The sequence below is a fragment of the Haemaphysalis longicornis genome, unplaced genomic scaffold (assembly GCF_048455015.1).
Source record: "Haemaphysalis longicornis isolate Haplotype H1 unplaced genomic scaffold, Haemaphysalis longicornis Haplotype H1 scaffold_2, whole genome shotgun sequence".
Lineage (NCBI taxonomy): Eukaryota > Metazoa > Arthropoda > Arachnida > Ixodida > Ixodidae > Haemaphysalis > Haemaphysalis longicornis.
Window position 1 is genome coordinate 64,590,151 of NW_027526295.1, and position 18,304 is coordinate 64,608,454.

Genomic DNA, 18,304 nt, shown 5'->3' on the forward strand with positions numbered 1-18,304 from the left:
TTGTGACCACCGGTTTTCCTACCATAGAACTCGGTGCATAAGCATACAGCTTTAAACACGGCTGCCCAAAGCACGATGTCGTTTATTATGCGTTTTTTTTTTTTTTTTTTTGGCAGGTCGGCTGATTTATCGCGCAGCTAAGTCATAGTTTTAGGGTCGCAAGAAAGAAAAACAAACAAATGTAATCAGCCATTCGACGCAGCTCACGCTCCCTGCTCTCCTCGCACTTCGACATAGAGAAGAAAAAATAGACACCCTTTTGTTCACGTGTTTTGTTTGCACTTACGTGATACCAACAACTGCCCGTGCTTGACACACCCCAGAAGATAGCGAGATAACGCAAAGGAAGTTAGAGCCACGCTCACAGTTTGTAAGACCATACAGCAGCTTGTAAGACCCTGCAGCAGCAGCTGATCGGGGAAAAAAAGACGAAATGAAGACCGCACCTCTGTTTTTAAGAGGCCTTCGTTTGCGTGATGGTAAACTAAGAATGATTGAAAGGTAGATTGCAGTGTGGTTGGGTTCGCGTATGTTTCGCTTGTAGTGCGGCTCCTGTGGCATACGTTATGAGCGGTCTACACTGTATACACAAAAACAGGTTGACTGGTGGGCTTTTTCTAAAAATTCATAACTCTAAAAATCAAAATAAAAAAAAAAGCCCTGTCTCGATTTTCTTCAAAATTGGGGAAACAAGACTCCTCAAGAAGGCCAACAACTCTGGTGAAAAACACGTTGCATTATTTTGTTTGTACAGAAGTTACTAGTGGCTGAAATCACACGTTTGAAACGCATCTTTCTGCCATGTTCTCCACTACTGCCGCTGCTTTTCTGGCTTGGTGCGTTGGTAAAAAAGTGCCTGTTCACATTCTGCGACCACACCAGAGACTTTTCAACCTTTTACGTCCTTCTGGAGAGTAAAATTCGCGTTTTCAATCTTTTTTTTATTTGCAATGTTTCGCCGAATAAGTGCTAGCACAGCTACAGCTGTGGCGAAGATGCACCAAGAAACGTGCTTTTGTGGGTGAAACTTTTCTCTTAGCAAGAACAAAGACCAAGGTAACAAAACCAAGTACAGTCGAGTCCACTTATAATGATACCGTTTATAACTATATCGGATATAACGATAAAGAGCTATGGCACCGTCAACTTTTGTATTCTTTCTATGTTAAAATAAACCGCTTATTACGATGCTCCAGTGCCACGATATCGGATATAACGAGGTGATATTGTGCACCAAAAGTGCAACAGTGCTGACTACTGATGCGGTTGCGGAGCCTACTCAGGCAGTGTCTTTGTGGGAGGCCCAACGCGTGACACAGTCCCTCGGGGACTTTGTTTCCGTCAAGCACATTTACCTCAACTAGGTGAAGCCCCGCACGGGGCACCTTGAGTAATCTTGGTGACGGTGAGTGGCGACACCGCGTACCCCGAGCCCCCCATACTTAAGCTGTTACCTACCGTGGCGAGAAGTTGAAAGGTGAAGGGTTAGAAGCCGTGAACGGTGGCCGTCGGAGCCCTGGTCAAGCTCCGGCCGATGGGCTCCCTGTCTGTCTATCAGGCTGGGAGCTCCGGGACCTCTTTGACCATCAGGGTAACGTCAAAGAAGAAAGTACCCCAGTTCCCTGCTTTATACCATGCCGCATGGTACTTTCGAAATCCTCTCTTCCAAATGATCGGGCCCCAAAAAGGGCCCGCACCGATGTAATTTTCAAACCTCTGCCCAACATGAAATTTAACACCCCGGACAACTTTCCTCGCTTCTTAGTGATACAATCTAAGAACAAGGAATCTCCAGTTACCTGCAAGTCGGTCTTCTTAATTGCCAAGTTCATTGAGAGTGTAGTTGGCGCGAACTACAAGGCAAAGAAGCTGACATCGGGGGACGTGCTTGTAGAACTATCTACTAAAAAACAATCTGATAGTCTCTTGAACCAGACCGACCTACTTGGCCTTGAAGTAGCTGTAACGCCACACCGGAGCCTTAACAGCTCGCAGGGCGTCATATCTGAGATGGACCTGCTCAATGAAAGTGAGTCTGACCTCCTCGAGGGCATGCGTGACCAGGGCGTTACTGCGGTAAGAAGAATAATGATCAGACGCGATGGCAAAGAAGTAAAAACGAAACATGTGATCCTAACTTTTGACCGAAGTGTCCTACCGGAGTCTGTCACTGCAGGCTTCCTTCATTGCAACTTACGACCTTACATACCCAACCCACGCCGCTGCTTCAAGTGCCAGCGGTATGGGCACAGTACTACCACCTGCCGCGGAAAACTGACATGTGCCAAGTGCGCAGGACATTATGACCCTTCAGAGAACTGTGCTTCTAACGTATTGAAATGTGCCAACTGTGAACAACCCCACGCTGCATACTCACGGTCATGTGCTAAATTCAAAGCCGAGAAAGAAATCATAAACATGAAGGTCACCCAGAACATTACCTATCAAGAAGCACGACAGAAACACTCAATGTTTTCGCAAAGGTATGCCGATGCAGCTCGCCGGGGGGCGGAGCGGCGTCTAGTCACGGTGGCCACCCAGTACTGCGAAGCAGACTTGGTGCCGTCCCAGCCCCCCCAGGTGCTGCCCAAGGCAGCCCAACCATCCGACACGACACCTGTGGCGCCCGCAAGTGTTGTGTTAGCTGCGAGTGTGAGGAGTGACGGCTCTGCCGTCAATCCTCCTCTTCCGGCTGCCAGACTGCAGGCGGCCATGGACGTAGATGTGGTCGGTCCCACGACCACTTCTGTGTCCAACAAACAGTCGGGGACGGCAGGGGCTCCTGCCTCCACTTCGAACATATCCCGAGGCGGAGCCCGCAAGGACTCCATCTCGTCACTGTCACACCACTCAGATGATGACATGGAGGTAACACCGTCTCTGCCAGTGCCAAAGGCGGAAAGAGAACAGCGCACCATGGCGGGGCGAGGCAAAAAGCCACCAGCCACCCGTGTCACAGGCCCAAGTCAGAACTGATAGATAGTATACATCCAGCCCGAGTCCTCATCTACACCAGGTAAAATCTCCTCCCTAAACATTTATGGTAGCACAAATAATTACACAGTGGAACTGCCGGGGCCTTATTAAAAACCTAGATGATATATATGAAATCCTACACAAAACGCAATCAGCCATCCTATGTTTACAGGAGACACACTTGAAACCTAAGCACACCAATTTCCTGAACCAATACTCAGTATTTAGGAGACAGAGATAGCTGCACGCACTGCTCTGGTGGCGTAGCTATAGTTACGCAAAAATCTATCCCTTGCCAATCTCTTCAATTGCGTACCACCCTAGAAGCGGTTGCAATCCGGGCAATTATTTTCAATAGATTAACAACAATTTGCTCACTATACATTCTCCCTGAATATCGTTTATCTAGCTCTGAATTTGAGTCTCTCATAGATGAGCTGCCGGAACCGTTCCTACTCGTAGGTGACCTGAATGCACACAGCCCACTATGGGGATCTGAACGCACAGATTCCCGGGGCCGCTTGATAGAAAAATTCCTCTTCTCATCCGGAGCTTGTCTCTTTAACAAAAAAGAGCCGACATACTACAACACTACACACAATACATACTCACACATAGACTTGGCGATCGGCTCTTTTGTCCTCTTTCCGGCTGTTGAATGGGAAGTGGACGACAACCCCTATGGGAGCGACCACTTCCCTGTCATCTTGAAAGGCATTGATAAAGCCCGTAACAGTTCCATCTGCCATAAAAAGTTTAAGGAATCTGGTGCTGATTGGTTAAAATTTAAACAATTATCTCAGCTTTCATACACGCCCTTAAGCTATTTGGGCATTGACGAAGCCTGTGAACTGGTGACTGCACACATTCTTCATGCTGCCGAGGGCTCAATTCCGCAAACATCTGGTGCCACACCTAACACTAGGAGGCCGTGGTGGAATGAAGAGTGTAGGCTTGCACGGCAGGCTCAAAATAAGGCGTGGGGTGTCCTTCGCAGGTACCCCACTACGCAAAACTTGATTTCCTTCAAACGTGCAAAAGCACAAGGAAGACGCATTCGCCAGCAAGCAAAAAGAGATAGCTGGCGCTCTTTCGTGACTTCTATCAACTCGTACACAGATGCAGGCAAAGTATGGAACAGAATTAAAAAGTTTAATGGACGGAAAACACACACCCTACCTTTGGTCAACAGTACAGGCGATACCCTAGAGGACCAGGCAAACACACTTGTGAAATACTTTTCATATGTATCGAGTTCTGCTCATTACACGAATGCTTTCTTACGACACAAAACATCTATGTAGAAGAAACCGATTCGTGATAACAAAAGATCTGACGAACCATACAACACGGAATTTTCCATAACAGAGCTTTTGGTCGCCTTGGGAACATGTAAGGCTTCAGCGCCTGGGGCAGATAGTATATCATACACAATGATACAACATCTGCACCCAGAAACTCTCCGAACACTCTTGCACTTGTTCAACAAAATATGGGCGGCGGGATACTTTCCGAGAGCTTGGAGAGAAGCAGTTGTAGTTGCCGTATTAAAACAGGGGAAAAATGCCTCACTACCTGCCAGTTACCGACCAATAGCTCTGACAAGTTGCTTAGGAAAGGTTTTTGAAAAAATGGTAAATAAGAGGCTAATCCATTTTCTTGAATACAACGGCATCCTGGACAGTTGTCAGGCTGGTTTCCGATCAGGTCGAAGCACAACTGACCAGCTAGTTGCCTTTGAGTCGTATGTCAAAGATGCTTTTATCCACAAACAGCACTGTCTTTCTGTTTTCTTTGACACCCACTGCCCCCCGTCGTTTCGCTCGTAGCTTCGCGCCCTTGCCACACTGCTTTTCTGCGGCGCAGTCCCTGTGATAAACACCCCAAAGCGGCGGCCCCAACCCCAGAACACATGCATTTGCATGGCGCTACCACGTCGTTTCAAAGCGACGCCCGTTTTTTAGAGAATTCGGTCCCTGTACTCTGTTTATAATTAAAATGAATTTACTTGGGAAATCGTTGCCACCCTCAATCTCCTACTCAATGTATGTTGACGACGTCCAAATAAGCTTTAGGTCATGCAATCAGTCCATATGTGAAAGGCAGATACAGTTAGGTGTGAACAGGCTTGCAAAATGGACGGAAGAAAATGGTTTTAAATTGAATCCTCACAAAAGTACATGTGTGTTATTCACAAGACAGCGTGGAATTCGTCGAGAACCCGATGTCACACTGAACGGAGAACAGATTGCTGTCAAGAAAGAACACAAGTTTTTAGGTGTTGTACTTGACGGAAAACTAACGTACGTACAGCACTTAAAGAAACTCAAACAAAAATGCCTAAAAACCATTAACATTTAGAAGTGTTGTCACATCAGTCTTATGGTGCTGATAAAGACTGCCTTCTACGTCTCTTTGTGAGTTTAGTTAGGTCACGTATAGACTATGGAAGTGTAACATACGGATCCGCGTCTAAAACTGCCTTAAAAATGTTAGAGCCAGTACTACATTTGGGCCTTCGCCTTGCCTCTGGAGCCTTCAGGACAAGTCCAATCCAGAGTCTTTATGTAGAATGCGACCACTAGTGCCTAGAGCACCAGCGTGCTTATACAGCACTCCTCTATGCTATTAGGACAATGTCTATGACGAATCACCCATGCAATTCTATTGTGAATGACATCTCATCCGCCCATTTGTATTTAGCGCGCCCGTCGATCCCTGCCCCTGTAGCCTTGCGTGTCAAAGGCCTTGCAGAGGAGATAGGGGTGTCTTTAGATGATGGCATAAAAACCTGTATCGCCGATACAGTCCCACCTTGGGACATGTCAACTATTCATTGTGACACATCCTTTAAACAAATTGACAAGCGTCGTGCACCCCGCGAATTGATTTTACAGCATTTCTTAAGTTTACAACACAGATATCCATGCGCCTCTTTTTACACAGATGCTTCCAAGTCTTCTTCTTCTGTGTCCTGTGCTGCACATGGCCCGGAATTTGCCAGCACAAGGACATTGAACAGAAATTGTAGCATCTTTACAGCAGAAGCCTATGGTATTCTAATCACAGTGGAACACATTACACAGAACAAAATACAACAATCAGTCATCTACACAGACTCCCTAAGCGTAGTAACTGCATTAGATTCCTTTAAGCCCACAAAAAACGTCATTCTAAACCGCCTTTTTAAAGCTCTTATAACTGCCTATAAGTCAAAGCTAAAAATACTTGTTTGCTGGATCCCTGGACACAGTGGCATTCTGGGCAATGAAATTGCTGACCAGAACGCCACTTTGGCGGCCCTACGTAGTGGTGTTGATGTAGCGCAGGTCCCTCACCTCGATCTGAAACCAGTAATCCGGAGGGGAATCCGTAAATGCTGGCAGCACATGTGGGACACACACACAGACAACAAGCTCCACTCAGTAAAACCAAACCTAGGAAGATACACAACAGAAAAACAAAACAGATTCATTGAAGTATCCATTTGCAGACTGCGAATAGGCCACACTTACGCTACACACGCATATCTTTTGAATGGAACACTCCCACCTGTTTGTAACAAGTCTGGGGAACGACTCACCGTCCTCCATGTATTAATTGAGTGCACATTCTGCAATGAAGCCAGAAAACGGCATTTCCCGAAAATATATACCTACAACATTCCACTACATCCTTCACTGTTTTTAGGAGGTGAACCTATGTTTACAAACAAAAGTCTTTTAAGTTATCTTGCAGACATCAAGTTTTTAAAACTCATCTCGTACAGTGCGTGACCTCAGAGCCTACGAGCAGTGAGTGAGGCCCTCATGCTCCCTTTGTCCGCACGGGAGGCCCACTCTCGTCGCATGCTCTTTGGCTCGAGGTGCATCACGTTGCACCCATAATCCATTTCAGCCACCATTATGAACATATTCATGCTTTAGTGGACGGGCCCTCTACACCCATATATACAGTATTTTAAGATGTATCATACTCATTTCATACATATTTTAAGCACAAACATGACTATTGAAAGACCACATAACATAGTTCTGGCGCTCTTTGGTCTTAGAAACCCTTGCGCCAATAAACCACAAACATACATTCAACTAGGTGAAGCACCTGTAGATGCTCTTGGAAAAGATTTGCGCTAGCTTCACACGTGGCAAACAAAGGTGAATGACTGTGGCTTCTTTTCCGCAAGTTAGTAGTAGTACCACCTTGCTGGCATGCAAATATAAAATGTTTTGAGCTCTGTTCCGTCTTTTTATTTTGCAACCCGCTTATAACAATTATCGATTGTAACAATGGGATTTCCTTGGCTCTTGGATATTGTTATAAGTGGACTAGACTGTATGAAGAGAGGAGGCGCGTGTGTGCAGGGAGCGGATGCCCCTGGTCCACACGCACCTGGCCAAGCAGGACGTCGCATGGGCTATTGTGACCACCAAGTGGTTCGTCTGCCTCTTCGCCGAGGTGCTGCCCATTGAGGTGAGCGGTGGGCCCGATCTGTCCGCACTAATGTCTGAGAGTGCTTCGGTAATTCAAAGGAGCCGTGAAGAGAAAATACAACTTCGTTTAATTTGAAGGAACTAGGATTCAGTATCTCCCTCAGTTCCATTACAGCCCCAAAACATGTTTTTTGAAGGGACAAAAAGCGAGAAGTATTTAAAAACTTTCAAATTTTGCGCCACAGTGGCGTGTTATGAGCAAGAATGACGTCATACGGGCCAACAATAAAACATAATTTTCAGTGCGTTAACTCTTTCGGGACCGCCGGAAAAAGTGATGAACAAGGGAGGTCTCGGTACAAATTTTTTATTACATAAAGCAAAGGCACCATCCTGCCTTAGCATATACCAAAATGCAGCTAATTATATGTTCTTTGACATACAATACCAAGTTTTACTTCAACACTGACGATAGAACCATGAAAAAATCTTAAAGTAAGAACTTCGTAAAAAAAACTACAGAAAAAGATAGAATAAAAAGCGTAAATATAAAAATATTAAAAAAATAATAAAATTATTTCAGGATATGCAAAATCTAACACAATGCTTTGTTTCTTCATCGCGAAAGTTTGATGCGGCTAGCTGTAACTGGTTTTTTTATTTGTGTGTGATCTCTTTGGCACTAGGGCCATGGCTACGTCGTTGCCCAGGTACACGCCGGGCTCTCGTCTCGGCGAAAACTTGATCCGTTTCTGCGCTGGTGGCAGGAGATCACCACCATAGGTAGTTAACACCCTAGCGAACAAATATAAACCAGCCAGAACATATTTCGAGCGCACATACCTACTCCAGAGACAATTGAAACCGAAACCAACACCCACCTTTGAGCGCGATTTGATGTTCCAGGCTGATCGACACCCGAATCCTCACTCGAGCTGAAATCCAATATCTAAAGCTGCATTCCGACTCTTCACTGCCACTCTCATCGTTAAAATCCACAGTAGAAGGCGAAGATATGCCAGACGAGATGAGGCGGATTTCTTATCGCGCTCGCGCGAGTATGACGCCATGTTTGTTTACATTTTTGACCCGCCGCGGTGGCTCAGTGGCTAAGGCGTTGCGCTGCTGAGCACGAGGTCGCGGGTTCGATTCCCGGCCGCGGCGGCCGCTTTTCTGATGGAGGCGAAAAGCAAAAACGCCCGTGTGTACGAGATTTCGGCGCACGTTAAAGATCCCCAGGTGGTCAAAATTAATCCGGAGCCCTCCACTACGGCGCGCCTCATCGCCTGCGTTGCGTCGGCGCGTTAAACCCCCACAATCAATCAATGTTTGTTTACATTCGAAACCACTGCCCGTCAGAATAAAATATCTGATGCGTTGCCGCCTGGTGATAAAAAAAGAAACTTCACAAAAGAGAACTCCAGTTTTCAAACTATCTTCTAGATGTCGCTAGGTGTTCCATCGAGTGAAAATTTGTATTCTGCAAGCTCGCGAAACCATCGATCATATGTGATCGATGGCCTATGGAACGGTCCCGAAAGAGTTAACTGCACGTTAGCATTCAAGTGATGCGGTTAAATGGAACGAGAGGCCCCATTACAGACGCCCAGTCATGTGTCGTCGCGACAGGTCAGTTAGGCGGCCCCCAATCGCACAAACAAGGTTCCGCGACGTCATAGAAAAATTTCGGGAAATTGGCTAGGGGGTCGCGACTGCTTCACACGTTTTCTTTAATATCTCCGTTATTTGTTCGAAGATTGCGATGATATTGGTATCATTGTTATCGGGACTAAGCAGTCTTTCTAATAAACCCAACTTGTATTTTGTCTTCATGGCTCCTTTAAGTGGATAGCTCCAATAACTTTTATACCGTGTGCACTCACTCGCTACCATTTTGAAAAGCAAGGCCCCCACTCTTTTAACGCCGCATGTGCACAAAACAAAACAGCGGTGGCTGCGGCCTTTCCAGTTGCCAATGAAGTGGTGCTCACTTGGTTTTCTGATCAGCACTAGAACAACGAAGTGCCCTAGCATGCTTGGTGCCGAGGACTGAGGAGAAAAACGTGCAGAGAAGGCAAACCCGCAGGATGTTTTAGATGCGTTCGGCACCATTCAGTCGTCGTTAGGCACGCACGCTGACGACCAGCAATGAACCACTCCTTGTTGCGTGAGAGCTGAGCTGTGAAGTTGCTGCAAGGTAAGGCAGCAACTAAATAAGTTCTCGGTTTGAGGGCAATTTTTTTTTTTGTTTCATTCTCGCAGCAACAAAATTCCCCCAGAAGCGAATTTTTCGGCTTTCCCTGGTGGTTTTGTTATTGCGGGGCTTAACTGTGCAGAGCATTCACCAGAAAATTGGTCTTGTTGCAAGATTCAAAATTTGTTGTTGAGGCACCTCTGTGTGTTAACGTAAGAATTTTCCAGAAACTAGCCATAGACAGCGTGTCTATAAAAAGGCAACATTTCACTTTATCTCGATGGAAAAAGGCAGACTAATGGTGCTAACTTGCAACTACTAGTTTCGAGTTACAACTACCAGGAAACTAGTATAAATGGGAGCTAGTGCCGTTTTGTCGGCCTCTTGTTTTATCTGTGTTTTTGAGCGCTTTTTCCATCAGGATAGGATGAATCGATACCAACCAGCGCAACCAGTAGTTGCCAGTTAGCGCTGCATTGTCTGCCTCTTTAGTAGTCGTCCATGCTTCTCGAAGCCGTCTCCGTCGAGATGAGGTGACGCCAGCTACCGGCCCAACTTGCCGTCCCCTCGTGTTGCTTGTGTTGTGCATGCAGACGGTGCTGCGCGTGTGGGACTGCCTGTTCCTGGAGGGTTCCAAGGTTCTGTTCCGGGTGGCCCTGACCCTGGTGTCGCACAGCCAGTCGCGCATCCTGGCCGCCCAGGGGCTCGGGGAGGTCATGGCCGCCTTCCGGGAGGCCACCTCGGGGCCCTTTGTCACCGACTGCCACGCCTTCGTGCAGGTACTACTGTGCGGGCGCACCCGTGCCCACTTCCACCTCGTACTAGCTTGGTCTGTGGAACATCCACCGCTGTTTCATGTGAGGGGGCAAAACCAGGATACTGTTCTTGCCCGCCGCGGTGTCTCAGTGCGTGCCCAAGGCATTGTGCTGCTAAGCCCAAGGATGCAGGTCCAGTTCCGGTCTGTTGCAGCCACCTTTCTGATTGCGGTGAAAAGTGAAAACGCCAGTGTGTTCAGATTTCGACTCACATTAAAAAATCCCCAGGTGGTGGAAATGGATCCAGAGGCCTCAGTCCAGGTGTAGGTTCAGCGCGTTGTATAACAAAAAAAATTGGGGAAAAGAATTAGGGTACCGTCCATCTCTCTGCTCCCCAGTGCCAGCAGTAATGGGATATGTGGTACCATTTCTTATGAGAAGCTCCTCAGTACACCCCTTAACTCTTTCGCTACCGCCAGAAAATTGACCAATTTTTATGGGTCCAAGGAAACATTTCTTTCCTGCTAAAAAAAGTGGCGAGGCGCTAATTACAGGAACACAAAATGCAGATTATTTAACGACCTCTCCAATAACACCAGTTCTTTAAATGGTTTTATATATAATAGTTGTGGAAAAAATATCAAAATCAAATTTTTTGTCAAGTTGTCGAAAAAAATGATTAAGAAGGAGTTGTGTATATCAAACCACCGGTAGTAGAAAAAATTAGAATATACCTTTTGTAGGGAAACATTTCAAAAACATGCCCTAGAAAAAATGTCGACTTGCACGGAACAGTTTGTCAGATATAAAAAAAAAATGTTAGCACACATGGTGCTCGTGTCATGCGATGAAGCCCAACCTCCAATTCAAAATGTGCAATTTTGGGTGGTTCCCTGGAATAAATCTGGCGGTTTAACATTATCAGAGACACCAATTTGCCCCCACATAACGTAAAAACATCTTGTCAATGGCTGACTTTGCATTTACAGCGAGCACAATATTTGGGACAAGCACGTGATGTGGAAAAAAAACATGCATGAAGTTGAAAACGGAATGCCATGGTTGATGCTTGTTGATGTTCACGGTCAGTCATCTCTGAAAACATAAACCTGAGCTTTATTATCATCTTCTTACTCGCAATTGTAGCCTTGCTCGCAAAAATCAGGTACCACGAGCTAGAATCGTGCCCTGCGTTCTTTGGCCGAGTAGCAGTTGCGCGATGAAAAAGATCAGCACAACGAGCCTCCTCTGTTGCAGCGCCACGTAACATTTTTCAAATGAAACAGTACAAAAACTTATCGGAGACTCCGTCCGAATAGACGGTTCACGGTTCAACTAAGCAGCAACACTAGACACCCGGAGATACCTTCGTATGGAAACGAAACTGGAAGGCGAACAGCTGGCAGTGTAAGGCTCGTCTGAAGCTCTGTCCTCGGCGGAACAGATATCTGGCGACTGGGTGTGATCTTTTGACTTGCATCTGAAGTTCTTATCGCAGAAATCGGGTTAGGGTGGCGGGAAATCAGGAGCGGCGTGGTTTTTTTTTTATTTATTTATTTATTTATTTATTTAGATAAGTGCCCACAAACAGCATGACGCCTTCAGCGTGGTGCACAGAAGAAACAAGGGAAAGGATAGAAAAGGGAGATGTGTACAATTGGGAAAAAAGAGTATAGTAAAAATGACATCAATGGATCAAACATTATGAGGCTGACTCACACGATTCTCAGCGCAAAAGAAGACACTCAGAACACACTCAGAAGATGTGTACCATAGCGAAAAAAGAGCATGAGAAATGAAAATAACCTCAATGGAACAAGCATTACATGGCTGACTCGCCTGATTTTACAACACATAAGTACACACTCAGGCTTTAGATGAATTTTTAACAGCTTGCACAAAAGTGCTGTAACGATCAAAGATACTCAGATCAGGCACTTCAAGTGAGTTGTAAAGGAGTTGCATTCTCTGGACAGGACTTTTATGATTGACGTCAGGATAAAATAGCGGCGAGGAACGGCATCGTGTGGGGACATGAAAATTGATGGAAGTTAGCAAATCGGCAGAGTCAACAGCTCCATGAATGAGCTTGTGAAGAAAGCACATATCGAGGAGTGTTCTTCTGTCACTCAGTCTGCTTAATCCAGTGTGGTCGAGTATTCTGTCATACGTGTAATATATTTTCCTGAAAAGGTAACGATCATAATAGATTCTAACAAATCTCATCTGGACTCGTTCCAGAGACAGTGACAAGTATTGAGGAACAGAGTTCCATACAACCGAGCAGTACTCTAGCCGGGAACGTACAATAGCCCGAAACAGGGACAAATAGCAGGTAGGATCAGTGAACTCTTTCGTGACACGTGTTACGAGTCCAAGGGATTTCATTGCATCGCTGGCTGTTTTTTCAATGTGGTGTTTAAAACTTAGTGATGAGTCAATGTGCACACCCAAGTCCCGCACTGTTGACGCTCGAGTAATGGAACCCCCATGCAGCTTATACAAAAATTGAATCGGCACCTGTCGACGATGGTATGATATCACATTGGTCTTTGATGGGTTGATGCGAAGCATGTTTGCTGAACACCATGCTGACACGGTGTTGATGTCATCTTGTAGAAGAGAGCACTCGCTAGCCCTGTCTATAGGCCGAAAGATCTTAATGTCATCAGCAAAGAGGAGCATTTCAGAGTGTTGCATGCGCTCAGCCAAGTCATTGATAAAAATCAAGAACAACAAGGGGCCCAGGTTGCTTCCCTGAGGCACTCCAGAAGTTGAGCGAAATTCACCAGAGAAACAGCCCGAAACTCGCACAACGTTTGTACGGTTAGACAAGTAACTTTCAAAAAGCATCAAGTACATCTTACATATTCCATAGTTGTCCAGTTTCTGTAACAGCAAGGAGTGTGACACAGTGTCGAATGCCTTTGACAAATCAAAGTAGATTACATCAATTTGGTGTCTTGAATGCACTGCAGGGACCACTTTGCTAAGAAAAGCACACAGATTTGTCACAGGTGAACGATGAGGAATAAAGCCATGTTGTTGTGTACACAGCTTCTGGGAGAAGTAAGAGTAGAGACGGCTGTACAAAATAAGCTCCAGAACTTTGGACAGAGAGCAAATCAGTGACACAGGTCGATAATTGACCACAAGGGAAGGGTCGCCAGACTTAAATATGGGTGCAACAATTGAGTGTTTCCAAGTGGTTGGAAAGACTCCAGATTTTATACAGAGGTTGAAGATGTGTCTCAATAAGGGTGTATCGGTCCGCAGCCCTTAACAATGAAGCTAGGGATGCCGTCGTGGCCACATGATTTTTTGGCCTTCATTTTTCTAAGGGCTTCACGAATTTCCGTCTCTGTCACTGGCGTTGCCGCCAGGCAGTCTGCCTGTAAGGTCTTATCTGCATAGTTAGTGTTGCCAGTATTACCAGCTGAAAAACTGGAGCTGAAGTGGCTAGCCAACAGGTTGGCAATTTCTGTTGCGTTGGTACATGCCTTGCCTGCAGCTGTGTGGATCGTTGAAATTTTAGATGATCGTGAGCCATAACTGTGCATGAACCTCCAGAACTGTTTGGGGTCCTGCCTCAAAGATGTTTCAACTCTGTCAATGTAGGCTTGCCTGTCCCGTTTCAACAGCTGCTTGGCCTGTCTTCTACAATCGCTGAACATTTTATACGCTGTTGGGCAGCCTGATACTTTATGAAGGTGGTGCAGGTGTGCCTTTCGCTCGAGACACTGTCGCAGCTCTTGAGAGAACCAAGCCGGATACACGGATGGACGGGAAGTGCGTTGCGGGATGAACCTGGCCATTGCGTCTTGTAGTGCAGCAGTCAATTTGGCCGTGGCCGATTCTGCACAGTGGTCGCTGAGCACGTCTGACCAGTCGTAGTCCCTTAGGAACACATACAGGCCGAGGTAGTCCCCACGGTCAAATTGAAACTTAGTTTGTGCACGAGGAACGTGCCTCACCACTTTCAATGAAAACACTATCTCTAAAGGAGGATGATAACTATCTACCCGTGTTAGTGGAGCACATGCCCTCTGGACACAATCATCAGGAGAGGATGTTAGTATGACGTCAAGAAATTTTCCCTGGTGGTTTGGGCAAGTGTTTTTTTGATATAGGCCATGAAACATGATGAAGTCTAACATAAAAGATGCTTTCGGGCGTGACGCAGCAGCAACCTCGTGAACACCTGTAGCTGCCCAATCCATCCCAGGCAGGTTAAAATCACCACAAATGCGGACATTATATTTTGAAAAGTCTACAATTTGCTCAAGGCTCTGAAAATGGTTGATGAATTTGGTAGCATCATAAAGAGGATCAGTCGTGGACGCTCGAGGCGCCATGGCAGGTAGCCTTAAAGTTGAGTAACTGCTTCGTAGCGCAAAATATGAATTTCGCGATGCAGAAACGAAACGGAAACTGTTGTAACCTGCTGGCGAATGGTCCTGGGGTAAGTAGAACTACCACAGTACTTAGAACAACGTGCGCAAAGGCAATAAAACTGCTTAAAATCATAAAGTAGCTTTGCAATCAGGCACTGCTTGACATTTTCAGCCGATTTCTGGGATTATTACTGTCAGAGCGCGAACCTGACGGTTTAAAATCGTTTGCTAGTTCCTCATTCACGCCCTGGTAGCAAAAAACAAACCCTGGTGCAGAGTAATTACTAGTGGCACGCATTCTTCGTTGGTAGCAGTGACGCGCGATGACCACGCCCCTTTTCCACACCCAGGTGATTCAAAAGCGTGTCGAAAATCATGTTTCCGTTGCAAAAATGAAAACAAAACTGATTTTGAAAGGCCATTTTCTGATCTAACTCCGAACAGCTTTACTTGTTCAAGCAACGCCTGGAACGCTATGAAAAGGCGCTCCCAAAGTATCGATAAAATTGATCGATTTTCAATAGGCGCAGTAGCAAAACAGTTAAGGCGTGTTATATGGGGGCGAGAATATATCCCTTCCCTTGCCGCGCCACACATATGACTGCACATTGCCTTCTCTGCTGAGTGGCAGATAATCTCGGAGTACCATCCTGCTTACTTGTGTCTGTTCAGCGAGTGGCCTGGCCCGCCTCTGGACTTTTGCACGTCAGGCAGCATCAAATGGGGGTTAACAATAAAGAAAGGTCAAGACGAGGTGGCGAAGCGGTGTAAAAGATGGGAAAAGCTGCGGTTTATCCGCGCCAGGGTCTGTCGTATAAAGCGGACTGCGTGCACACGAATGTCATAACATCGGGGTTTTTAACGCATTGTTTCAATGGGGAGCTTGCCGGGACCACGGTGATCCGGCATAAGAAGCAGGTTGTCCGGGCGATGTATCAGTTTGGTTCCACTGTAGTAGAAAATTCAGTTTTCCTGTTTACAAGGGCCACTAGTGACTTTGCGCTGAGCTTTGGAGAGTTATTTTTGGGCCGCATCACATACTGGATTTTCCCCCATAAAGAAGAGCTGCAGCATTGTTGCACCTGTGCTGCAGCAAAAGTCACCGTAATTCTGAAAATGCCAGAGGCCCCCTACTCGCCATGGAGCTGTCCTCCTCACTGAAGTTGCTTGCGGCTTCACATTCGTAGTTGGCCCACAGCGCACCGTCTTCGTGCCATCAAGGGACCCCAAAACTGCTTTTCTCGCACCCGGAAACTTCCCTTTTTTTGGGCCCACGAAACGCACGGCGATCCTTGTTCACCAACCAAAAACCTCTCGTTTTCGCCCGTAGCGTACACGCAGTGGGTCAACACTGAAGTGCCGCCCAGCCGCACGGTTTCCATGTGCATCAACGCATGCTCCACCACTTTCAGTTTAAAACCGGCTGTGTAGCTCATGTACTGGCCCATCGTACGGCGCGCACCAGGAGCGCAAAAAAAGGTATCAACACAGCTGAACAACAAAACCACGGAGTGTAATGGCAATGCCGCGGAACAGCAAGAGCAGAGGAGTGCGGAGTACGTTTAGTGCTTTGTCCACACGGCGCCAAAACCAGCCGGAACAGCAAAGAGCAGGGAAGGAGTGTGGAGTACGTTTTGCGCTTTGTTCACACGCCGCAACGTTTTTATGGCGCAAGGTTTGTTGTGTGTTCAGCAGGTGGTGTACCGCAAGCGCGCAATTTTTAAATTGTGGGCCACCACATTCCCGCTCACGTCCCCGGCTACTGTTGAGATTTCTTTTTGTTGGAATGCGTTTTTAGCATTTCTGCGTGTACTGTAGCACGATATTAAGTTGCTGCAATCGTCTACAGCATCAGCAACCATGCTGAGATAAAAACATTTTTTATTCAAAGTGACAAAAAGTAAATTCTCAAAGAAGAAAAGTGGGGGGAGGGTTCATTATGCGAGTGGGTTCATTATTCGAGTAAATACGGTATATGAAAAACCCTTTGTCTAAAGACGCAGTCCCCTCCTCCTTTATTTTAACACAGTGTTGTTGTTCTCATTTGTTTCTTTGGTCACCACACAGGCCATTTTCCGGGAGCCCAAATCTTTACAGCGAGCGCACATTGACCAGCTTCGAGAGACTTGCCGGGGGCAGGTTGTCACGGCCGCTAGGAGGTGACCCTCACCCACACCTGCCACTGCACAGGGGGACATCGGCCGTGCCACGTCCACGAGGGATGTGTGACAGTGCAGGACATTCGAAACCGTTCACGCCGTCTTCAAGTGCCATGATGTATTGACGCGCACACTTTACATGCCACTCAGTTGGGGTTTTTGCCCCGCCCAGAAAGCTTTAAGCAGGCTTTGTCCATTGCTGGTTTCCTTCGAAAGAGCACTCTCTGATTCGAGATTTTGTGTGACCAAATGGGCTGCTATTTGTTTAGATGGTATCGACTGAGCAGCGATGCTGCACTTGAAATAGCTTTCTTGTCCCCACACAACGTCACTGTGGAAGCTTTCGGATGGAATGTTGACTGCCTGTGACGATGCAATGATAGCAGTTCCACGAGTTCTTTGTTAGATGAGTCGGTGGTGCTTCTTGCTGCTTTACAACAAGCACAAAGCTTACGTGCAATATACTGTAAGCAATAACTGCAAAAGCAGTGGACCAAAGTGCACTTTCTTGACTGTTTTGGTCTGGGGACTACCTTGTCAATCGTTCAGAAGTGATACGCAATTTCCCCAACTTCTTGTTTTGTTTTTGTCTTTACATTTTCCGTTTTCAGTGTGATGCCCAAACTTGCGTGAAATAAAGGGGAGATTTTTAAAAGCTTGGAAAATGTCTGTGATTCACTATGTCTGTCTGTGTGATCCTAATGGCAAGTGCATGGAGTAAAGTTGCGTGTCAGTTAAAAGAGCATGGTAATTTTATTTTAGTCGGTGCGTTTTTTTCTTTTTATTGTTCACTGTTCACATGTCTGTGTAATTATAAATGCTGCATGTTGACACAAGCTTCTATTACTAGTGCTTTGAAATGTTCAAGGACATTTTAAAGCACATTTTTTAGCATGTTTTAAAGGGACAGTAAGGTTGGCCTTTATCTGTAGACTAGAATTTCATGAATACAAATATTCCACTTGCAGCAGCAGCAGTTGCTTATTAATGCGGAAAATGAAAAAACTGCAAAAACGGGTATCAACCACTAGCTGGTGAAGTTGGTACTTCGTGAGATCGTAACACATATGGCGCCGTAGACCGTCATAGATACCAGCACTGCCTGTACTAAGCGTCGAGCGATATCTTGAGAAGCACCACCGAAAGTGCCAGAGATGCGACGTATTATGTGTAGGAGACGTCGCCACAATGGTTTGAGCTGTCTCAGCCACTCTTGAGCTCACCCGTTTTCATGAAACGGAACACCTAGTATGCGGATCCACTTTAGCGCGCAATAATTTGTGGCATCACAAATCATGAATGTGTGGTAAAATGGAATTTGTGGAGGTAGCCGAAGCGTTTTTTATCAACGAACACTGAAACAGAGACATGTAAGGGTAAAAAAATTGGCGCA

General features: G+C 46.2%; 1 protein-coding gene across 5 annotated transcripts in view; it reads left to right on the forward strand.

Annotated features, from left to right (window-relative positions):
• The window catches only part of LOC144168935 (growth hormone-regulated TBC protein 1-like), a 39,973-nt gene extending 22,407 nt beyond the window's left edge, over nt 1–17,566 (forward strand). For 3 of the 5 annotated variants that reach the window (XM_077697931.1, XM_077697932.1, XM_077697933.1), the window contains 3 exons: nt 7,345–7,449; nt 10,197–10,382; nt 16,820–17,566. In XM_077697931.1, coding sequence (XP_077554057.1) covers nt 7,345–7,449; nt 10,197–10,382; nt 16,820–16,915 — 387 coding nt within the window. In that variant the 3' untranslated portion in view covers nt 16,916–17,566. Of the gene's footprint in view, nt 1–7,340; nt 7,450–10,196; nt 10,383–16,819 lie in introns of those variants that run through there. The other 2 variants (XM_077697934.1, XM_077697935.1) reach the window with 1 other exon arrangement.
• Nucleotides 17,567–18,304: the final 738 nt, after the last annotated feature.